The sequence below is a fragment of the Erythrolamprus reginae genome, chromosome 1 (assembly GCF_031021105.1).
Source record: "Erythrolamprus reginae isolate rEryReg1 chromosome 1, rEryReg1.hap1, whole genome shotgun sequence".
NCBI classification, from domain to species: Eukaryota; Metazoa; Chordata; class Lepidosauria; order Squamata; family Dipsadidae; genus Erythrolamprus; species Erythrolamprus reginae.
In genome coordinates, this window is record NC_091950.1 from 206,474,339 (window position 1) to 206,499,468 (window position 25,130).

The 25,130-nt window shown below is 42.1% G+C and overlaps 1 protein-coding gene across 1 annotated transcript in view; it reads right to left on the reverse strand.

Annotated features, from left to right (window-relative positions):
• Positions 1-16,226: 16,226 nt before the first annotated feature.
• Positions 16,227-25,130, reverse strand: part of CYP20A1 (cytochrome P450 family 20 subfamily A member 1) — a 45,500-nt gene continuing 36,596 nt past the window's right edge. The window contains exons 9-13 of the mRNA XM_070732035.1: positions 23,737-23,857; positions 21,750-21,861; positions 19,754-19,818; positions 17,374-17,463; positions 16,227-16,833 (exon numbers count right to left, since the gene is read on the reverse strand). Of these exons, the coding sequence (XP_070588136.1) occupies positions 16,671-16,833; positions 17,374-17,463; positions 19,754-19,818; positions 21,750-21,861; positions 23,737-23,857 (551 nt within the window). The 3' untranslated portion in view covers positions 16,227-16,670. The remainder of the gene's footprint in view (positions 16,834-17,373; positions 17,464-19,753; positions 19,819-21,749; positions 21,862-23,736; positions 23,858-25,130) is intronic.

Here is a 25,130-nt window from a genome sequence, read left to right on the forward strand (position 1 = left end):
GCTCCTCGCCACTACCCACAGGGCAGCGCTGGCGGCAATGGCAATGGCAACCCTCCCTCCTTCCCTCCTTCCCTTCTCTCCCTCCCTCCTTCCCTCCTTCCTTCCTCTCACCGGCTTTCTTGGGGCAGCGCTGGCGGCAATGGCAATGGCAACCCTCCCTCCTTCCCTTCTCTCCCTCCCTCCTTCCTTCCCTCCTTCCCTTCTCTCCCTCCCTCCTTCCCTCCTTCCTTCCTCTCGCCGGCTTTCTTGGGGCAGCGCTGGCGGCAATGGCAATGGCAACCCTCCCTCCTTCCCTCCTTCCCTTCTCTCCCTCCCTCCTTCCTTCCCTCCTTCCCTTCTCTCCCTCCTTCCCTCCTTCCTTCCTCTCGCCGGCTTTCTTGGGGCAGCGCTGGCGGCAATGGCAATGGCAACCCTCCCTCCTTCCCTCCTTCCCTTCTCTCCCTCCCTCCTTCCTTCCCTCCTTCCCTTCTCTCCCTCCCTCCTTCCCTCCTTCCTTCCTCTCACCGGCTTTCTTGGGGCAGCGCTGGCGGCAATGGCAATGGCAACCCTCCCTCCTTCCCTTCTCTCCCTCCCTCCTTCCTTCCCTCCTTCCCTCCTTCCCTTCTCTCCCTCCCTTCTCTCCCTCCTTCCCTCCCTCCTTCCTTCCCTCCTTCCCTTCTCTCCCTCCCTCCTTCCCTCCCTCCTTCCCTCCTTCCCTTCTCTCCCTCCCTTCTCTCCCTCCTTTCTCAAAAAGCACTTAAACTGTAACTGTACTGTACTGTGTAATGACAGAATAAAACCCCCCAGCCCTCACCTGTGTTTGAATTTCATTCATTCACTCAGTCATTCATTCATTCATTCTTCTGTACAGTATGTACAGTACTGTGTGCCACTCAGTCCCAACACTTTTAACCCATAAATTACCATTTCCCATCCCCTTAATTACCATTACTGTACACATTGAATAAGACTCTTAAGTTATGAACAATAACATATTTATTTACATTTTTTGGGGTGGGGTGGGGGTTAGCATAACTGGGATAACTAGGGATCTTCTTCTATCACCATTTCTACAATGGACGCTGCAGGTGATGGTGTGACAGACCTCTTGGTTTTTGTGACAAACATGGTCATGGGCAGTTGTTGGCGCCGTTTCTTTTTCTGGCCTAACATGGATCTGTATGGTGCAAAGATGTTGTCAAGGGAGGCGTTAAACTGTATAGAGCGAGTCATGTTGGGATCCCAAAGTTCCACCATGTGTTGCAGATGTGCAGCAGTTCTGTTCAGTTCTGCAAGCCGCTCAAGCGTTAGGCCAACATCTTCTTCTTCCTCAGCTTCTTCAGCTTCCGCTTCCTCCTCTTCTTCACTCGCTGACCTGGTCAGCTCCTCCAGATCTTTGTCTGTCAGCGGTAGGCCATGCTCATCAAGCAAACCATTGACTTCCTCTGGTGTCATGTCAACGAAGCCTTCTCCACCCAGTGCCTGTGCCAGCTTCACAGAGGTCTGGACTGCAGCATCTTGGATTTCTTCGGGAGCAAATCCCTTGTAATCATGCACCACTTCTGGCCACAATTTCCTCCAGCAGGCATTCATTGTCTGTGTCTTCATATCCATCAAGGCATTCTGAATGTTCTTCAGACAAGATGCAATTGTGTACTGACGCCAGTAGGCCTTCAATGTGAAGTTGTCATCAGCATCCATTGCTTCCACGATGCTTCCAAGAGAATTGCGCGTGTACAGTGCCTTAAATGCACGGATAATACCTTGATCCATCGGCTGGATAAGCGATGTGGTGTTTGGTGGCAAGAATTCAACTTGCACCCCATCATGTTCATGGTCCAGGTGATCATGGCCGCCAGCATTGTCCATTAGGAGAAGCACTTTGAAATCGAGTCCTTTGCGAGCCAAATACACCTCCACCTGTGGGATGAAGCACTGATGAAACCAGTCCCGCATGAGGGGTTTTGTAATCCATGCTTTAGGATTATGCATCCAGTACACTGGCAATGAATTCTTGTTTCTGTTCTTGAGGGCTCTTGGATTTCGTGACTTATAGATTAGCCCTGGCTTCATCAAAAAGCCTGCTGCATTCCCACACATGAGCAAAGTCACTCGATCTTTCATGGCCTTAAAGCCAGGGGCTTTGGCTTCATCTTGCATCAAGAAAGTCCTTGAAGGCATCCTCTTCCAGAACAGGCCTGTTTCGTCCATGTTGAACACCTGTTCTGGAAGGTAGCCCCCTTCTGCAATTAGGTCTTTAAACGTGCACTGGACAAAGTTTTCTGCTGCACCTGTATCTGCTGAGGCAGCTTCTCCATGCAATGACACACTCTTCAGGCCATAGCGCCGTTGAAATTTCTCAAACCACCCTTTGCTTGCTGTGAATGTGGCTGGGGCTGAAGAAGCAGAAGAATGACAGGAAAGGGAGAGAGAAGTGACTTGAATGAAAGCATACAGAGTAAATGCCCACCTCCTTCCCTTCTCTCCCTCCCTCCTTCCCTCCTTCCTTCCTTCCTCCCTCCCTCCTTCCTTCCTTCCCTCCTTCCCTGCTCCTTCCTTAAAAAACACTTAAATACAGTATGTAATGACAGAATAAAAAACCCCAGCCCTTACCTGCGTTTCCCTCATCTGCATCGCCTTCTTCTGTGTCTTCAAGATGGTTGTACAATTGCTGGGCCTTGGTCCTTATAGTGTTGGTATCCAAAGCAATGCTCTTTTTGCGGCAGTCTTGTACCCACAGGGACAAAGCAGCTTCCATCTTCATAAGCCGTTTGTTTCTAGGCGTCACCATTCTTTTTGCAGCCTTGTTGAATGCCATCAGAGAACTTTGCCTTATCTTTTTCTCGTCGTTCCGAATGGTTCGCACACTCGATTCATTGATCCCATACTGCCGACCAACATCTGCATAAGAGCGTCCCTCTTTCAGCATGTCCAAAATGTCAATTTTCTCTTTAATTGTGAGTATCCTCCTGGTCTTTTTAGCGTCGCCGCCTCCACTCCGTGTGCAACGTTTAGGAGGCATCTTCCAACAAGTCTGAACAAGTTCCAACAGTTGCAAAGCTTTTTTTTGCGTTTGCAACGATTGGTCGAGATTTTGGCCAATCAGCAATCAGTATGACGTCATCGGGCGGGAAAAACCGTGGTGTAGGGAAAAAAACGCGGACTTATTTTTTAATTAATATTTTTTGAAAAACCGCGTTGCAGCGTTTCGCGCTAATCGAGAACGCGCAAATCGAGGGATCACTGTATATCGAGAGTAATGATTATATTTAGTAGATGTTACATGTTTATTAAGTTTTATTGAAGTTTATTATAGCCTATTTATGATTATAGTGGGGAGAAAAATAATTTTAAAAATTAGAATTAGAATTATCCACTCAGGGAAGGATTTAGAGAGTGTAAGAGGAAGTAGGAAAGAACGAGAGAAAGGAAAGAGAGTAGAAGGGTAGGTAGAGAAAGAAGAAGGAAGGAGGAGGAGGAGATGGTAGTTGGAAAGGGGAGAGAAGATGTAAGAAGGAGAGAAAGGGGAAGAGAAGGTAAAGGAAATAGGTATTAGAGGTGGAATAGCCATCTGAAATAGAAAGAGGGGAGAGGGATGATTGAGATAGATTGTATAATAAAAATAAAAATTGGAATGTAACTTAAGTTATTGTATTATTGTTTTTAAGTGATAAATACTGTATATGCATATTGATTTGTATTTCAGGTATATTTAATGTTATGTATGTTTTTTTGTTGTGGAGAAAAAATAAAAAAGCTTTTATAAAAAATATTTAATAGTTATTTTTTCCATGAACTTCCCTTGTCTTCATGTGTTCTCTATAAGTAAGTACATCTTGTCAGAAATGTACATATAAAAAAAACCTGAAAGTATTTAGTTTAAAATAAAGCTAGAGCTGTCAATATGAGACATTGTGTGGGAACTGATGCTTATTAACCCCACCAATATGTGCAACGCATATTGGACTTTAGATATGGGAACAGAAAGTTTAACAGTTGGTAAACTGATTCTCACAGAGGTGAAATGGAGTACCGTAATAATTTTATAACCCTGATATTTTTCCATTGATGCAAGATGCAGTAAAATATATGCATCAGAACCTATATTTATGAAAGATATTTCAATCCATACAAAACAACATGTATAAGAAAATTTATTATGTTCTGCATTTCAGTTCAAGAGATGTAGTTGACATTAACCTTGCTGCAATCAGTGAGTCATGGTTAATTAGAAAACAGTCAACAGGTTGAACAGGAGTTAGTCTCTCATCTTAAAACTTCTGAAAAACATGATCTAAGGACTAAAACAGCTACTACTGTTATTAGGCATCTCATCTTTATTAAGATATGAATGGAGAGATTTCAGAAAGTTCCTGGACTGTGTCTTTCACTAAGCTTTGCCTAGCCTTCATAATCAACTGGCAGACGGAATCCAGTAATGCTGGCTAGATTCCAAATTTCACTGCTTGCCAAGTCCAGAGACCAGTAAAGGGGAATTGCTCTACCAACAAATGGTGTGGCCTCGTTTCTTACTGACCAGTCTTAGAACCATGAGAGCAGCTATGTCTCACTTAGTAATTGATTTTTAACACTTTTAATTTACCCATTAGTATTTCTATTCATCCCAGGAAATTTTCTAGTATCAAAATTACAAACGTTCCTCTACAAATGTTCTTAATTTATATCTCTCCCTTTTCACTTGCACTCCTATATTTCTATCATCCTGTCTTTTGTCCCTAGTGAATACATGCAGTCTAGTGCTAAAATAAACAACAATGGTACAAATGTGTTTTTAATTTTTATTTTTTTTTTCAAGATGATTCAGTTTGGTGTAGTGGTTAAGATAGCAGGTTAGAAACCAGGAGACCATGAGTTCTAGTCCTGCCTCAGGTAAAGAGCCAGTTGAGGGGCCTTGGGCAATCACCTGGAAGAAGGCAATGGCAAACCACTTCTGAAAAACCATACCAAGAAAAATGCAGGAACCTTTTCAGGCAGTCTCTGTGAATTGGATATGACTGAATGAAAGAAAAATGTAGAGAGATGTTTCCACCACACAACTGACTTAGTAGATGTAGGACTGTGTCCCTATGTATTACTAAGACTATTTTGGGTTAAACCAAAACTCCTTAGAATGGTTGATTGGGTCGCTTGACCCATTGTTGGCTTTCCCACAACATAGTCACCCTGAACTAGTTAAGTACGGTAGGTTATAGGAGCATGCTCAATGAATACCGTAATAATTTCTTCTTCTCTGCAAATGAAATAATGAATTAATTATATTTATTATAGAGGGTAATGATAAGGAATCAGGCTTAAATCCAGCAGAAAAAGGAGAGTTTTTATTGTATTTCTAACATTTCCTATAAGTTTACATTGAGTGATTATAATTCTTTCTCAAGTATGCAATGATCAGGTTATAAATTATGTTTTGGGTACCCAGGATACGAGTTCCTCATGTTGTTAAATTGGTATACAGGTTAAAAAAATAAAGCTTTACATTCTTATTTTTATACAAATTTCAAAGTAAAGACTGGGTGTCCGCCAGTCAAGAATCTTGTAGCAGTGGATTTTTTTTAAGGGAGGGGGATTTGGGTTAAATGAAATCAGAAACCCCTCCCAGCTCAAGAATAGAGCAAGGCCATCTGCGAGAAAATAGCAATAAGAATGCCAGCTTCCTCTGAAGCTCTCATTTCCAGTAAGTGTTAACAGAGGAGATAACATTACAGCCTTCATCTTCATTTTATGCAGGGATTATTCATTGAAGAGCTGTGGCATGAAGGAAATTTTTGAGAACACAATTTCAAAAGAGAGACTAGAAGAGCTGGAATCAAATAGATTTAAACAAGTGCCTTCACGCCAAAATTGCCATGGCAACCCTTAGCTTTTATTCTTTTCCCACACCCCCTCCTTATGAGTAAAAACTATTTCGTATTTCTGTTGGTAATAGCCCCTACTCTAGTTTTCTTCCTTGTGGCACCCAAGTGCAGCATACGATGATTTTAACCTAAAAATGGAGATGCAAAGCATGGTCTGACAATCCCCGTCTTTTCCTACAGCAAGGCAACACTGATTTGGCTTGATATACAGCTAATTTTAAACAGCTCTTGTATAGAACATGGTCTATCACACTAATGAAGAAAGAATGTGCATTTGTATTGCTGATTACAATTTTTTGGTCTAGCAGCAGCAGCAAAATTATAGGGGTTTTTTTTAGTTTTTGAAAAATCAGAAAACACTGCTGGTGGATCACATATTTTTAAATAAAGAACACCAGCATTGTCAGCACTGTAAAAATGGATGCTTATATTTCAAAGCAAATGATGAGTCATAAATTTCAGAAACACTCCATGCAGTGCCGGAATAATTGAATGCTGCAGCACTGGCGAGAAACTTTGCATTTGCACCTTCAGTTACTATCGGTCTCGCAGATTACTATCGGATTCCAGGGTCAGTGGGATATTTATACTAAGAAAAAAAATGCACAAATGCCTAGCATATCTGTGCTTTTAACTCAACCTGCAATACTCACATGAGACCTTCCTGTATTTAAAAGATTATCTATAGGCTGGCTGACTGACCTTGTCAGGGCTTGGAAGCTAAGAAGGATTGAGCCTAGTAAATAGTTTGATAGTACACCCCCAGGGAACACCAGGTTAGACCTGGAGATTGGGGGGGGGGGAACCACTCTGAATGAAAATAATGGTTCATCCTTTCCAAGAAAGCCACAAAAATATATCCATAATCACGCCAAATCCTCCAAATTTAAAGGAAAAATAGTTGCATAGGATTAATAAATATCTTGCTGGAAATAGTTGGGATCTTTTACTTATCCAAGCAAAGGCTTCTCCTGAGCACAATTTAAAAAACAAAACACAGGGAAATCAGAGTAACCTGCAAACTCCTCTCACCCACCCACCCAAACTATCCAAGTTTTGTACAGTGTAATATGATGATCCTTCAAGACTTTATCTGCAACAAATTGAAATGAATCAAGGAGAGACACAGGCATTATTGGTGGATTATAGCTGTCCTGGCATTCATAAACGCTGTGTCACCTTGCTAATCCCTGTTTATAAGATCTGTTTTCTTTTTCTTTGTAGGCCAATTGAAAGAGAGTGTTTTAAAAGTTGTCAAAGGTCTGTGTGGATGGAATCGCAGTATGATCTTAAGAAATAAGTTCCACAACCACAGAGAAACCATAGAGAAAGCAATGGCTGTCATAGGAAGGGTCTTCCCAATCTCCTAAGAGGAGCCTTTCTATCAGGGGTCTCAGGAAAAAGCCATTTAGGGTTTCCAGAATAGTAATATTTTATATTAAATGGAAACAAATTGGCAACTGGTATAAAGATTTCAAAATTGGTATAAAATGCAGGATACACCAGAGATTAATTTTATACTACCTAATGTTTCCAAGAGATACACAGGGAAGTCATACATAGTGTTTATTAGGGAAATCAAACCTGAAAGTTTGAGGTTGTTATTGTCTAGAAAAGACACAAAAGGTCCACAAAGTACTCCTTTTTAGTGAATTGATATATTATCAGGAAATTAGTATGGCCAGGGGAATATTATTATTATTATTATTATTATTATTATTATTATTAATTAGATTTGTATGCTGCCCCTCTCCGAAGACTCGGGGCGGCTCACAACAATAATAGAAACAATATAACAGTGAAACAGTGAAATAGCTGCATTATGGGAGTGGGTATGAAAAAGACATCTGACATGAGCCAGTACCAGTGATGGGCTCCTACAGGTATGGTCAGGTACGCAGAACCGGTAGAAAATTTTTGAATTTTTTTCTTTTTTTCCCTTCTGGGCTCTGGGTATGTTTTTCCTATCGCAGTAAATGAGGTTGAATGTGTATAATTTTAGAAGAGCTGTGCATGTGTGCGTGTGTATACATACACATACACTTTATATAATAGATAATGTATATTTTTGTGTGCCTGTGAATATTATGTATGTACACATATGGCATATATACATAGAATAGTATTTTTTGGAGGTTCAGTAATAGTAAATAAATAGAGCAATTGTATCTCTTTGAGGCGAGGAGAGGCCGGGCACCCTAACCCTAACCCAAACCTTGATGTGAGTGATGTCAAGTTGGCCACCCTTAAGCCAATCACATGACCTTTAAGCCACCCCCATCACATGATTGTCAAGCCACTGCCACCTGGTCACATGGCTGGAAAGCCACACTCACAAAACATGGCTGGCAAGCCAGGCACACAGTGTGGTAGGAAAATATTTTGTAGCCTTTCACTGGACTGTACATATAATGCAGCGCATGTTGGTGCCGAAAATCATAAGTACTACAAACAAAGGTTTTAAGAGCTGGTAGAGACCGATGAGAGACCTTGGAGTAATAGTAAATTGTTCAATGAAAGTACTCACATTGTGTTCATCTGCTGAAAAAAAAAACACCAGCATATTAGGGATAAGAAGAAATGATAATGAAAATGGAGCTGCCAATATTATAATACCCTTATAAATCAATGATATGGAATAGTGCAGTTTGAGAGGAGAGTAACTAAGATAACCAAGGAGTTGAAGGAAAGGTTGCAATATCGGAATCTTTTTAATCTACAAAGCATAGACAGATGTGGAATATTCTGTTAAGGAAGCCAAAGTTTGTAAAAATAGGGTATTTGTTTGCAAAATTATGCATGACCTAAATACAGCAGCCTATTCCCCCCCCCCCCCCAAAAAAAAAAAAAACCCTAGAAGGAAAGATTAAGCATTTACTCTTGGAGGACAGACAAAAGGAGATTTTTTAAAAAAATATTTAACAACATATAATTAAGCTCTGGAATTTGTTGCCATGAGATATCCTGGTAATCAGCCTGGCTGACTTCAAAAAAAAGGGTTGGACCAATTCATGGAGCCCTGGAGATTACTAGCTGTTAGCCTTGAAAGCAGTGGGATTACCTCCAAAAGATTAATGGATCTCCTTGTTTTGCAAATGCCTCTGTGAAAACAGAAAGGCAATCCCCCCCGCCCCCCCATGTTCCTCAGAGGGTGACTAATAATATTTAGCAGGTCCGTTCCTAGATGTTCGTGGTATGCAGATATAAGACAGGATAGACAAAGATGAAGTGGGCACATGGGACTTCCCCAAACAGCCTATTCCCATCTTTAGGAATTACAAAATCGTCAGTCCTAGTATGTAGACCAAACCAATCAAATCCATATTAAAACTAAAATATTTTACATTATTTTATTTATTTATTATTTAGATTTGTATGCCGCCCCTCTCCGCAGACTCGGGGCGGCTCACAGCAAAATAAAACAATTCATGACAAATCTAAATTATAATTTAAAATATTTTTAAAACCCCATTTTCTAAAACAAGCATACATGCAAACATACCATGCATAAATTGTATATGCCCGGGGGAGATGTCTCAGTTCCCCCATGCCTGACGACAAAGGTGGGTTTTAAGGAGCTTGCAAAAGGCAAGGAGAGTAGGGGCAGTTCTAATCTCTGGGGGGAGCTGGTTCCAGAGAGTCGGGGCCGCCACAGAGAAGGCTCTTCCCCTGGGGCCCGCCAACCGACATTGTTTAGTTGACGGGACCCAGAGAAGGCCCACTCTGTGGGACCTAATCGGTCGCTGGGATTCGTTAATTAGGAAGGCGTCTGCCTGAATCTTTTGAGCATCACTTTTTGTTGCTTGGGGCTTAAGCCAAGTTTCCCCCTTGTTTTGATAATGGATCTGGCCTATCTCTGTCAGGGCCATCTTCCTTACTCACTACATCAGCAGTCCCAAACCTCTCCAACTCTGTGGACCAGCGGCAGTGGTGGGGCGGGCGGGATGGGGGGGAGGAGATGGTTTTACATTTAGCCACCACTTGTGTGGCCCAATTCCCAATGGGCCATGTATCAGTACTGGGTCATGGACCGGGGTGAGGGGTTCTAGATTATCAGATGTGAGAAAATTTTCCTGACACTACCTGAGCTGTAGTGTCTTCTTTGCTGCTTCAGCTCATTAATTTTTTTATTATTTAGAAAAAAGTTTATTAAATATATAAACATTTAAAAAGACATTTAAAAAGTACATAATCCTTTAACTTCGGTTTCATACTTGTTTACATTGATATTGTATTGTACAATGTCTTAAGTCAGATAAATATAGAAAGGAAAAGAACAGATAGCGATAGAAGAAAGAAAAAGAAACAGAAACATAGAAACATATAACAACCCCCCCTCCCCTTGAGCTGTCTACCTACACAGCTCTTTCTCCCATGTTATTCTACGGCATTTGGTACCAACGGTTAGTATTTTCCGGTATTATATAAAACCTTTTTTTTTGCTTTAGCTCATTAAACCCTCCCAGGTACCCTAAGGCTGACTCTGTGGTGGCTCTGAAAGAGTGCTGGAGCGGCTTGTTTGGTGTGTGTGGCTTGATGGTCATGTGACTGGGTAGGAGTGGCTTGACAATTGTGTGATGGGGTGGCTTAAAGGTCATGTGACTGGGTGGGAGTGGCTTACTGACCAAGATAAGTTTTCAAATAGGTGCTTGGATTCTTTTAGTTGATTGAGCCACATTATTTGAATAGCCACAAAAAGGACAAATGACAGACAGCATTATTTGTTAAGGAGCAAAGTAACATTTTAAAGTTTTGTACTGAACTCACATGATTCAGTATGATAAAAGATTAGGCAAGCAGCTCAATTTTCTTTAATTGTTATAGATAATGATTAAAATGATTGAAGCGTTTATGGGTAAAAACATACTATTTAATTATTTCCTATTTTAAAAGTAATTAAGGATCATACTAGAGAAGGAAGGACAATAAAAAAACTATTAAGTATTCAATAAATAGTGCATAAACTTACTCCTCCCCACTGCATTTCTCCCCCATGGGGGCAGCAACCCATCACTGTCAGTAGTGATTAGTTATTATGTCTGCTCTAAACTCTTGAGCCACAAACAAGCCATATCCAAAATGGATTGAAATAATCCATCAGGAATAATCTAAAACACTCCAGTGTCAACCAGTCAACTCGGCCCAGCATTGTAACGGTAGGCACATAGGAGGATCTCTAATCTAGCCCTTGTTCTAAGTCCTATTCAACATAGGTTGGTAGCCTTAACTCTAACTTGTCAATTAAGGTGGAGTCTCTGAAACATTTTTTTCTCAGATTGCTGAAATGCTTCATCTGAGATAAGCATTCGTACCTTTGTTCCCTGTTTCCCCAGAGTAAGCCTTTCTGAAACTACTACAATGCAAACACAGTCAGATAGCTTGTGGGACAATTATATTCCTTTTGAGATTACTGTATCTTTTGATCCAATAAGCAGAAATGCTGGTAGACACATTGCCAACGTTGGGAACATGTGGCAGTTGCTTTCACAGAATAGTTGCTACAAAATACCCTCAGACGTTTCCCTGGGAGCAAATTGCTGAGATTACTCCCCTTCCCTCATTCCATTCCTCTACTGCCTTTTTTTAAGCTAAGCTTTTTTTAAAATTAAAAAAAAGTCTTGAGCAGGTAACCAATAATTTTTTTGCACTTGATTGAAGCTATCTGTCAGTTATATTTCTGAAGAACACTTATGAGTCCAGAGGCACCCTTGTAAATAAAGATGATGCCAAAAGCTTATGCTTAACAATACTGGAGTCTGCAACACACATTGCTGTACAAATACACACATGTATATTTATATATACATTAAGTATCTAAAAGAAGTAACAGACATGGAAGTATTTGCATATAACAAATGATTGATTCCTAAATTATATTAACAATTTGGAAGAATTATTTCTGAAATGCCTTCTAAATGCTATAACCCAGAGGTCCCCAACCGCCGGTCCGCGGACCGGCACCGGGCCGTTGGGGGTTTTCAGCCGGTCCGCGGCGCCAGGGCCCCCTCGGCCTTTCCGCACCACCAGCAGCGCTCCCCCGCCAGCCAGCCAAGCCCCACGCCCGCCGGAACCGGCTCCTCGCTCTCCCCCCGCCGCCCGCCGCGTTTGCAGGAGGTGGGGAGGGTCGGGCGGCCCGCCAAGGCCAGGAGGGACGCCGCTGCCCCCCCTTCCCTCTCTCCGCCCGCCGCTGCGCCTCCTTGACGCCGAGAGGAAATGCCGGCAAAGGCTTTTCTCAGCGGAGGTCTTCAATGTCGGGGGCGCACGGGCGGTTGCATGCGCTCCCTATCTCCCTGCTAGCCCACTCGGAGTATTCAAAATAAGAAAAACCTTTGCTGGCGAAGGCTTTTCTTATTTTGAATATTCCGAGTGGGCTAGCAGGGAGATAGGGAGCGCGTGCAACCGCCTGTGCGCCCCCGACATTGAATATCACCTTCGCCGGCCCCACCTCTCCTGCAAACCCCCTTGCTGAGAGCCCGGGGCGAAAGTGCTCTCGCAAAGGTGAGGCGGGCAGGGCGTGCGCGCGTCACCGCTGAGAAGAACGGAGAACGAGAGTGAGTGAGAGCAACAGACAGCAAGATAGAGAGAAAGTGAGAAAGAGATAGCAAGAGAGAGAACAAGAGAGAGAAAGAGCGTGAGAAAGAAAACAAGAAAGAGTGAGAGAGAGAGAAAGCAAAAGAGACAGAAAGAAAACGAGAGAAAGTGAGAAGAAGAGAGAGAAAGAGGGGGAGAGAGAGAGAAAGAGAGGGAGAGGGAGAAAGAGAGAGGGAGAGGGGGGAGAGATAGCAAGAGAGGGAGAGAGAGAAAGGGAGAGGGAAAGGGGGGAGAGATAGCAAGAGAGGGAGAGAGAGAAAGAGAGAGGGAAAGGGGAGAGAGGGGGGAGAGAAAGAGAGAGGGAGAGAGAGAGGAGATAAAGGAAGAGGAGAGAGAGAAAGGAAGAGAAAGAAAGAAAGAGGGATAGAAAGAGAGAGAGAGTGAGAGATGCTCAGTGAGCCTTTCTTTGAAGTTGCCTTTCTTTCTTTCTTTCTCTTTCTTGCTTTCTTTCTTGCTCTTTTTCTTTCTCTCTTTTACCTTCCCTTCCTCTATTTCTTCTTTTCTTTCTCCTTCCTACCTTCTTCCCTTACTCTCCCCTTTCATAAGTTTCCTTGCTTCCTTCCTCTGTTCCTGTCCCTTCCCCCTTCTTTCTTTCTTTCTTTCTTTCCTTCCTTTCCTCCCTCCATTTCTTGCTTTCCTTTTCCTCCCTCCCTTCTTTCCTCCCTCATTCCCTTCTTTCACTCCTTCCTCTCTTACTCTCCCCTTTCACTCCTTTCCTTGCTTCCTTTGCACCCTTCTTCTGTTCCTGTCCCTTCCCTCTTTCCTTCCTTCCTTCCCACCCTCCGTCCATTCATTCACCCATTCCTCTCTTGATCGCCCCTTTTACGGCGCCGCTGACAGCTAGCTCCCCCCCCCACCGGGCCATGGAAAACTGGTCTAGCTTAAAGCCGGTCCCTGGTGCAAAAAAGGTTGGGGACCTCTGCTATAACCAATAACATTGGCCAATAACTTCACTTACCAACAGTGTTACTTACTAATAGACAGACCCACCGACCGACCGACAGACAGACAGACAGACAATTAGTAACAGTGTTGTTAAGTGAAGTTTACAAAAGATGATCACATGACCCTGGGACACTGGAACTGTCATAAATATGAACCAGTTGCCAAGCATCTAAATGTAAATCACATAACTACAGGGATATTGCACAGGTGGTGTGAATAATAGTCATAGGTCACTTTTTTCAGTGGCATTGTAACTTTGAATGGTCACTAAATGAATTGTTGTAAACTGAGAACTATCCCTGTTAAGCACAGCATCAAATATTTTGTGGACACTTGTTGACAAACTATAAATGAGAAGTTAAAGAGAAAAATTATTTTTGGTACTTATGTATTTATTTATTTTTTACAAAAGCTGCTTTAAAACCAGCTGCGCTAAATAGAAAGTACAGTGGTACCTCGGTACTCAACCACAATTCGTTCCAGAAGTGTGGTCGAGAACCGATTTGGTCGAGTACCAAATTTATTTATCCCATAGGAAATAATGGAAATGGATTTAATTGGTTCCCAGCCCCTGTTAACTCGCTGGGAACCAATTAAATCTATTTTCTTTATTTCCAATGGGATAAATAAATTTGCTACTCCAAGTTGCAGGAAAGGTGGGGGCTGCTACAATCCCGGCAGCTTTGGGGGGCTCTTTTCCTCATTGCTTCCTTTTATTACCTGTAAGCAGCTTCAAAAACTTTCCCCTTCCCTGTGGCTGCAACAGCGGCGGCTTCCCTTCCAGTAGCAAGGGCGCCGGGAAGTCACGTAATGAAGGGAAGCTGCTGGAGCGGCAGCAACTGCTGAGATGGCTCCGGCAGCTTCCCTCCATCACGTGATGTTCCCGGTGCTGTTGCTACTGGAAGGGAAGCCGCCGCTGTTGCAGCCACAGGGAAAGAGAAAGTTTTTGAAGCTGCTTACAGGTAATAAGAGGAAGCAATGAGGAAAGGAGCCCCCAGAAGCTGCCAAGATTGCAGCAGCCCCCACCCTTCCTGCAGCTTGGAGCTCTTAGAGAGCTCCTCAGCCCGCTGAAGCTGCCGGGATTACATTTCGGATAATGAACAAAATTTTCTCTGGCTGTTCGGTATCTGAATTTTTGTTCAGATACCGAAGCAAATTTTTGCCGAAAATTTTGTTCGTTATCCGAAATGTACGAGAAAGGAAGCGTTCGAGTACCGAGGTACCACTGTATTGGGTGATCTATAGTTTAGTGTCCAATTCTCACTGGCATTCTTCACCAAGCAAGAGCTTTTATTTCCCTTCTTCCTTCCCATGCCTATTTCCAATTTCATACCTACATGAACATCCAAATAATTGGTTTCCCAGCGAGCCTTCTTATAACTTCACTCTTTTAAGAACAACACATACAGTGCAGCAGAAATCTCAATTTTGGATCTCCAGATGATCCAGAGTCACAGGCTTATATCTGTGAATTATATCTGGACAACTAAAATTGGAAATCATTAGTTGATGGAGCTTTCTTTTTCTTAGCATACCACCGCATAAGTAACTATAGTAAAGTATTTAGTAAAATATAATTACCGAACAATGTAATAATAGTACTACTATTATTAGCCCATCGAGTTATCCTTGCGTCCTCTGAGCATACTAATTTGAATAAGCAAACTATGTCATGTTAAAAAAAATAGCAAACCGAAACAAATCTAGGATCAAATTAGAATAGCAAGATTTCCTTGGCAAGAGAAAAAACTTTCAAAACCAGTCCATTGTCTACTCCCACCCCCATCCCACAAATTCCTTCCAGAAAAGGTTAAAATATAAGGATATTGAAGTGTAACAAGCAGTAATAATCACTGACATAAGCAGTTTCATCCAACTGTTCCATGGCTCATGCAGTTCTGATACTAATAACTTTTATCATTCTGCAAAGCAATTTATTTATATGTAGACTTCAGAATATTGGGGAATGGCTATGCTGGAATATACCTGAAGATTAACTTCCCTCATTTTATACCCATTAAAAAAAGATCTATCAAAGCTCTCACTCGCCCATTGCTTTTATACATACTGTATAGACTGTCAAGATAGTGTGTCAAATAAAATGCTTATAAATATAAAGAATGGTGTTGTAAAATAACAAATATGACTTGCTAGCAAACGTAAATTGAGTCACATATTCTAAGAGAAATCAACAACCCCCCCCCCCCCCCCAGGTTGCTATTTCAAGCTATTGCTCTGTAATAATCAATTTACTGATTTTGGTTTTTCTATATTATAGTTTACTATTTAAATAGTAGGTAAGGTGGCTATTACATTCAGTAATGGGAAAGGCAGAGTGACAGCACTGCTCTATATAAAAAAAGGTTATAGGCAAATATGAAACTCCCCTTGGAAGAATTGACAAATAATAGGATAATTACATGTAAATACTACTTTAGAGTCATTTTGATCAAAACTGTTTCTAAAAAAAGCATTAATGCACTGGCAGTGCAATTGCTTCAACAATTACATAGCAAAGGAAAGAAGGAACAAAAAACTAGCATGCCATCTTTCCCATCTCTCAAGACAAGGAAGCCCAGATTTTTTTTTAAAAAAAGAGATGTTTATTCTTTGCTAAGAGAGTCTAGACTGACCATTACCAATTTTCTCCCTGCTCCCCACCCCAAATATCACTTTGGGCTCAAAATTAACTGTGACTACATCCCATTAAAAGCAATGGAACCTATATTAAGTTGCATTGTCAATAAGCTGCTCCCATTGAGTTGCAGTTATGACTAACATTTCCATCCAAGCTCTAATAGAAAGAAAAAGAAATAATCAACTGACACAGGAATGTTTCTTATTGAAATTGTGCTTCCGCCATTTTTTATTGAATTGCATGAACCCATTACTCATATTGGAACTTAATTTAGAGCCAGGGTTCACCTTTAGGTTTCTCTCTGCCATAAGTCAAAACTTGAGTTGTACTCAAAATATATTTTTAAAAAGCTCCCATATCCAAACGCACAGTGCCTGCTTACACTTGGTTTTTATGGCTGAGGACTTCTAGGTTAAAATATATGACTTCTTGCTGCTCTGGTTAATGGGAAGTGAGGAACAAATTAATCCCTGCCCCATAATGTCCAGCTTTCCCATTAACCCTACAGATTTGTTTATAGGATCCAAGGAAGTTTTTAGGAAAGGAAGGAAATATTTTGAGCCAAGAATGTCCAACAATGATTCAAAGGAAGCATTGGAAGTTGGTCAGTTGTGCAAAAGGGTTCTTCTCCCACAACAATTTCACTCTTCTCCTTTGTTCCTCCTGGATATGGTTATCCATGCTTCTTCCTTGGGTGATGTAACCAGCTCATACTTTGTGTCAATGACTTGGCCTTCCACAGGCTGCAGGTGGAGTCTCCTCACAATCACGCTCAGAAGAACCGTGGCAACTGTGCAGGCAAACCTAGCCATGGGGGGAAAAAAAGATCAGCCAAATAATTGGAATTCATAGTCAAAGAAACAGAAAGGAAAAGGCATCTGAATCCTTCCCCCAAAAAATCTCTGATAAGATCAGTCACCTTTTGGACAGTGTGGAATGAGAAGCTAAGGAAGAAGGGATGGGTGTTTTTTATTCATTTGGGAGATTTTCCTCCTGCCACAACCACCTCTTTTCTAGAAGATCTCCAAGATTCCTTCAAATCCTATTATTCTGTGTTCTATCTTCTAAGTCAGTGTTTCCCAACCTTGGCATCTTGAAGAGATCTGGACTTCAACTCCCAGAATTCCCCAGCTAGAGAATGCTGGCTGGGGAATTCTGGGATTTGAAGTCCAGATCTCTTCAAGTGGCCAAGGTTGGGAAACACTGTTCTAAGTACATAAGAGGCTTTTTACAGATCTCAGAGAACTACAAGAAGAAGAGAGTATTGCTTTTCCTCCCCTCCATTTACAGCACATCCTGCCCCCACCAAACCTTTTAGAAATATATATATTAATTTTCTCTCACCTCAATTCAGGGCATTCCTGGCTTCCTGAAAAACCCAGGAGAGAGAAGTTTTTTATAGCAGCTTCATCACTGAATCTATCTGGATCAAATCTATCAAAAAGAAAAGAAATAGATCAAAAAGCCACCCACTCCTTGAAAAGAGCTGCAAGAACTGGGATTCGGCAATTAAGAAGCTCTTCAGCAGAGACTACCCGAGGCCGCCTGCATCCACCCAAAGTACATTTTCTGATTTGGCACAATTTGGTGAGAGACAGACAGACACTGCTGTCTCTTTCCCCTTCCCTTCCCTTCGTCTTTCTCTGCTGCTTTGCACTAGGCCGCCTCCATTTTTCCCCAATCCAGCTGGTCAGCAAGCAAATGTGTGCTCAGCAGTGGATGATTCATTAGAAAGAAAAGCACGTTTCACCGTCACTGTTGGGAAGGAGGGGCCGACAAGCAATTATTCAGCCTGGCCCAAAGCTAACAGCCGGGTTTTCATAATGAAAGGATGGACAAAGAAAACCAAAAGGATGCCTGGTTATTTACTTTCACACAACTCCACCCCATCCCCCCCCCCACTGCAGAATTTATTAAAATCTGTAGTGTAGCACATGTGTGGTTTTCATTAACTTGATATTTCATTGGGCAATAAATCTTCTATTATTCCACCCTTCAGCTATCTGTTGGTTGCACCTCATCATGTTCCCTTTAAAAGGCCAACCATATTCTGCAGGGAAATAGAGTCTGAAAAAGCTGTTTCCTTTAATTTGTTTTAATTAGCAGAGTTAAAAGAGTTGGATTGCAAGTGTCGGGAAATGGCAATGTCTGGGCGATGCTCATTTTTGGGGAGGGGGTGGCAATCAGACTTCTCTGAACTCATCTCCTAACCCCTCCCCCAAAAAATGTCTTTGGTGTGGAATGAAGAATGCATTTGTAGAATTTCCAGAGTCAGATTCTTTAATGTATTTTTTAAAAGTTGTTTAGTTAATTTTATTTCAATCAATTCTATGGCATTTTCCTTCTTCGTTTCAGTTCCCAAGTCCTGCCTCTCTACCTGGCTGGATGAGATTAAAGGTTGCCATTTGGAGGCATTCCTAGTGTTTTCTAGTCTGTGGAATTCAAATTTTGAGGCCAAAATTATTAGTCTGTAGCCATATCTGGAAATACAGTGGTCCCCTGATTATCGCGAGGGTTCCGTTCCAGGACCCCTCGCGATGATCGATTTTTCGCGAAGTAGCGGTGCGGAAGTAAAAACACCATCTGCGCATGCGCAGATGGTGTTTTTACTTCCGCCGCAGCAGCGAGGAGCCGAAGATTGGGGTTTCCCCGCCGCCCACGCAAACTCCTCGCTGCTGCCGCGCCCGCCGCTTGTCCGCCCGCCGCTTGTCCGCCGCCTGCCTGCCCGCGCCCCCCCACGCTGTTCGCTCGCGCCGCTTCCCAGCTGAGTCCTGAAGCCAGAAGGCAAAGGCGAACTTCCGCGTTTGGCTTCGGGACTCAGCTGGGAAGCGGCGCTGGGGTTTCCCCGCCGCCCACGCAAACTCCTCGCTGCTGCCGCGCCTGCCCCTTGTCCGCCCGCCGCTTGTCCGCCGCCTGCCTGCCCGTGCGCCCGCCGCTCGCCCGCCCTTCGCCCGCCCACGCTGTTCGCTCGCGCCGCTTCCCAGCTGAGTCCTGAAGCCAGAAGGCAAAGGCGAACTTCCGCGTTTGGCTTCGGGACTCAGCTGGGAAGCGGCGCTGGGGTTTCCCCGCCGCCCACGCAAACTCCTCGCTGCTGCTGCGCCCGCCGCTCGCCCGCCCTTCGCCCGCCCACGCCGTTCGCTCGCGCCGCTTCCCAGCTGAGTCCTGAAACCCCGGCTCATCGCTGATGCCCGCCGCTCGCCCTCCCGCCAGCAAGAGGGGGAAGACCTAGGGAAGCCGCCCAGCAGCTGATCTGCCGGGGGGAACGCAAACTCCACCATCTACGCATGCGTGGCCATAAAAAAAAGGGGCGCGCATGCGCAGATGGTGTTTTTACTTCCGGGTGGAAAAATCGCGATGTAGCGTTTAGCGAAGATCGAGATCGCGAAACTCGGGGGACCACTGTAATGATGTAAAGCTTCTGACTGGAGCTCTCCATCCTTGTAAACTGGAATGTCGATATTTTCTAAAAGTTGACAAATGCACCATAAAATCATGAACACCTTACATTCTTGCTGAGAAAATGATGCACTTTTTTTTACGTGCACTTTGTTGTTTTTGAATCAAACATGAAATTCTACACCTACATTTTAAACGGAGGAGTCTAGAAACCATGTGTCATGATATAGGTCCACTATTCATGGTACCAAGAGACAGAATTTATCAGGGAAGTAATGAATTTACATTAAAAAAAACATTTATCATCTAAGTTTTCTGTGCTCCATACTTGTAAGGCAACGGCCACACGGAGCTGTCCTGCAAGACCACACCAAGTGCGTATAAAACAAGAGTCTGCAAGAGAATTTAAAAAGCATCGTATTAGCCCGCTGACATGCATAATAGTATCACATTGCATACACAAGGTAGTAGTCTATTATCTACATTAATAGCTATATATATTTTCTTTGCTTTAACTTCTATTTAGATCCTTAATGCAAAACTAATCCAATCTCTGCAAGTAAAGAAGAGATTGGGGACAGAAAAAGGTGACAGCAGCCAAGTACCATGGAGCCTCTAAAAGAAGTTTCCTTTATGTGAAGCAGTATCATAATGACAGCATTTCAAGACAAGATGGACCATAATAGTTCCAAATGAGTATGCGTGTAATCATCTATAGCAATCATTACAGTTTACAGGAGTGAAAGGACAGTGACGGAAGTGATAGAAATCGAATGATTTTTCTAGCTTTGTGCTTGAAATCGGCTCCTTTCACTATTTTTCCAGAAGTCTGATATTTGATCATCTCACCCTAAGGATATTTGATCATTTCACCCTAAAGAACTAAGTCATAATTGTGTTCATGTAATGTTGATGTTCAAGTAAATATGGCAATAAATGGCTCAATTACAATGGATATATTTTTGTTGGAAATGGCACAAGCAAGGATGGACTATTTATATTTTATTGATCAAGACTCCTACTGATTTGGAACAAAAGATATAACAGCTATATCTCTCTCCCTCTTTATTTTCCATCCACAGGGATGAAAAACTTCAGGCTGAATGTGTCGCCTTCAGGGCCCATTTTATGGCCCCAAGATTATAGCCAGCCTCAGTAAAATTTCATGCATTTATTCTGTTCCCTAAGCATCTCTCCCAAGTACCTTATGAACAGCTAAAACATCCATCTCTCTTCATTCTAATGATACAACTGTGTTACCATAACTCAGCACAGAGCACCATAAATTTTACTATTACATAGCATTCCTACTAAGTTGCTCAGTTTAACAGCTATGAATGAATCCTTCGTCTTCATGTTTACCCAAATCTATTTATTTGTATCCTACCTTTATGTTTGCAAACAACACAAGGCAGTAAACCTATTCAGCACATCTTCCTCTTCCTGTTTGCCCATAACAACAATCCTGTGAGATGGGTTGGGCTGAGAGAGAGTGACTGGTCCAAGGCCACCCAGGCAGCTTTCATGGCTGAGGCAGGACTAAAACTACGAGAGTTCAAGCCTGATGCCTTAACCACTAGACTGGGCTGGCTCTCATGATCATTCATGATCCAATTATGCCCAATTAAGAATGTTATATAACTTGCTTCATTGGATCTTTTCTGGCTAAATTAGTTTCAAAAACACAGAGACATACAAAGCATCGGAATGAACAAAACTCTCAGTCATATAACGATTTATTAAACCAAAAATGCATTTGAGTTCACTTGAGTATAGTCCCATTTTGGTTGTTTAATTATTGTGTTTAATTACCATTTTATATATTCTGTAGAGTTTTTTTTAAAAAGGTGTGCCTTTCATCCCCTTTCCAATTGTCTTCCTTTCTCTCGCTTTTCATATATATTCTCTTTCTTTCATATATCCTCTCCTCTAAGTTCACTTTTACCCTTATATATATTACTACATGTCTATTTTTCTTCCTATGTATTTATGTATTGGACAAATGAATAAATAAAAATAAATAAAATAAATACATGATAATTTGATGGTTTATTATTTTATTTTATTTTATTTTTATTTTTATTTTTTGACTGTACACCATCTGGAGTCACATTGCTTGAGATGGGCAGCCATGTTCTTTGAATCAGCTCACTGAAAAAAAGAATTTAGTGTTCTGGTGTACACCGCCACTAATGTTCCTCTCTTAAAAAAAACACACCAAAGTAACATTCTGTCTTAGTATATTTTCTCTTTCTAGGAAGCCTCCCAATTAAAATGGAAGTTTAACTGAAATAGGAGATCAGAGCACCAGATGCCAATCCTACCTCCTTGGGAATCAGATGCTGATCAATTCTGCCTTCCAGCTCTTGAAGCCGGGCAGCAATTGGGGTTAGTTTTGCTGTCCTCACTGTCTCGTTCAAAACCTGCCGGCAATACCTGCAAGCACATCATTTCCAAGGTTTTCAGTTGATTAGAAAAGAAAAGACAGAATCCTAAAACACACATATCCCTACAACCTCCAGAGACTGCATTCAAACAAGAATCAGATTAATGAATATTAATCCAGTCACAGAAGAATTTGTGTTACAATATTCAGTTCTTGGATGTAACTTGGCTAGAGTTATCCACTTTAATATTCTTCCCAATTTTATTATGTTTTTTTGAAATTCAAATGGCTTCTTTATTGGCTGAGGCACTTCTTCACCCCTTAGCAGATTGCACATCTCTGTTATAAATCTAAATACAGTGGCACTCATGGGGTCTCTTGTTTGTTTGTTTGTTTGTTTGTTTGTCCATTCGTTCATTCGTTCGTTCGTTCATTCATTCATTCATTCATTCATTCACTCACTCACTCACTCACTCACTCACTCACTCACTCACTCACTCATTCATTCATTCATTCATTGTATTTATATGCTGCTCATTCCGAAATGGACTCAGAGCATTTGACAAGTTATAAATACAACAATAGTAAAAAATAGTAAAAAAAAATACAACAATAAAATCAGCAATATGATAAAAGCGATAATATCATTAAAAAACCATGCATATATTACAATCACTCTGGTTCTAATTCTAGGCCTGCCGGAAAAGCCAGGTCTTGACGGCTTTCCGGAAGATTGGTAGGAAGGAGATAATGCGAATCTCTGGGGGCAGTTGATTCCACAGGGTTGGAGCCACCACAGAAAAGGCTTTCCATGAGATCCCGCCAACCGACATTGTTTGGCAGATGGGACCTGGAGAAGGCCGACTCTGTGGGCCCATACTGGCCGCAGTGAGGTGTGAAGACAGAGGCAGTCCTATAGATAGTCTGGCTCTGAGCAATTTAGGGATTTAAAGGTAATAACCAACACCTTGAACTGTGTTCAGAGACCGAATGGCAACCAATGCAGCTGGCATAAGGATGGAGTAATACGGGTGTACCTTGGTAAACCTGTTATTGCATGTACTGCTGCATTCTGCCCCAGCTGAAGTTTCTTAGATGTCAGCAGATGTTTTAACTACTTCAATTTTCCTCTGTTTTAAAATGCTTAGCATAGTTTTACAGATAAGGGAAACCCATAATTGGGGAGGGGGGAAATATCCCAGAAAATTCCTGTCTTTCATGAATGTGCCTTGGCCTCACCCATTTTGTATAAATCACTGCTCTGCCTATTGTTGCCCTCAAACATCCCATTAAGTTTTGCCCCATCTGTTGAGTACAGGATATAAGATATACATATTCCTCAATTTACAACAGTTCATTTAGTAAGTCTTCAAAGTTACAAGTGACTTAAGACCATTTTTCACAGTTACAACCGTTGCAGTACCCCCCATGATCATGTGATCAAAATTCAGATGCTGGGCAACTGGTTTGTAATTAAGACCATTGCTGTATCCCAAGGTCATGTGATCACCTTTCGCAACCTTCTGACAAGCAAAGTCAATTGGGAAGCCAGATTCACTTAACAATCACGTTACTAACTTATCTACTCCAGTGATTCAGTGGTAAGAAAGGTCATAAAATGGGACAAAACTCTCTTAATAAATGTATCACTTAACAACATAATTTTTCAGCTCAATTTTGGTCGTACGTTGGGGACTACCCATGTACTGGAATGGGTCAGCTAGCTTACATGGGAAGCTCTGTCTTAAGTTAAGCATATTAACAATATAGTACCATACTAGGGTTCAAGTTGATTTAGAAAAGTGATGATAAATTAATAGGGCAAGAAGAAGGGTCCTCTTCTCACACCTTATTAAGAGATCAGAAGTATGACATTTTCTGACATCTGCTGGCACTAAAAAAGGGGATAAAAACCAGACCCACACCTAAGTTGTTCAATTTTCACAGGTGTAACAGGGCTCTTCCCAAGAATCTGATCCAACTCCTTGTATAGCTTTTGCTGAACTTCTTTTGAGGTAGTTAACAAATAGATCGCCCACGTACACACTAAAGGAAAGGAAAAAAAGGGAAGCATCAGAGGATAAAAGTCTCTAGGACTAGGTAGTCAATCCATGTATACAATTCACAGTTTACGTACTGAAATTAGGAAAAAGCATCCCTCAGTAATTCAATAGAAAACTCAGACTAGATGAAGCAATCCATAGCAAGAGGTATGGTGGCCTGTGAGAAAATGACCATTTAAAGGCTGAGCAGACTTTGGACATAATTCAGTTTAACCATCAGAGAACCTTTTGTGAAGTGCACAATTTGTACCATGGTTATTAGTTTAGTCATTTTTACTCTCTAAAATAAGGTTTTTAATTATCCCCACATAAAGAGGCTTGAAAGATAATGGCTTGGCTAAAGCTAGGCAGTGAACTTAGAGTCAAGACCTCGAATTCATAATTTCAAAGATACCCAAGCATGCAAACATCTCTTCATCCTTTTATCTCCCACACCATCCATTCATTCCAAACTCTTATATATCTACATAAACAACTCATCCCCACTCAAATGCTCCACGTGCTGGCAGCACCTCCTTTGGCACCACTTAATAGGCTCTCTGCTTCACTTAATATTTCTTAATTAAAAGCAAAAGTTTCACTGGAAACTTGCATGCTGTAAAGCGAAGTGTCAGCCTCTGGCATCAGCTTTGTTCGTCAGATCCTGATAAGCTTTTTTTAGAAAGTAAGCATAATGGGAGGCTATATAATGGCACCTGCACTCTGAAATAGTTCTACCAGCACTGATGTTACCTAGTTTTGGTAATGGAACATCTGCAGAAAAGCAACCAAGCTCAGAGAGCAGCTAGGACCCCATGCCAATTCAGTGAAGCGGTAGATGTGATGTGCCGGTGCCTGGAAGCTGTAAGGATATGGATGGGGGCCAACAGGCTCAAGCTCAACCCAGACATTCCCTCCCAAGGACTCCTCGATCTGTCCATCCATTGTTCTGGGAGGGGAAATATTGTCCCCCTCACATAGGGTCTGCAAATTGGGTGTCCCCCTGGACCCACAGCTGAGTCTTGACCATCATCTTTCAGCTGTGGCCAGGGGGACCTTTGCCCAGGTCCGCCTGGTTCACCAGTTGTGGCCCAACTTGGATCTTCTCTGTGGCCGCCCCAGCTCTATGGAACCAACTATCCCCCCAATGTCTGTAATGCTCCCACCCTAATGGCCTTCCGCAAGGCCACGAAGACCTGGCTTTGCTGGCAGGCCTGGGGGCCATGAATTGTACATCTTTCATGGCCAAACTGTATGAATGGTGTGTATGCATATGA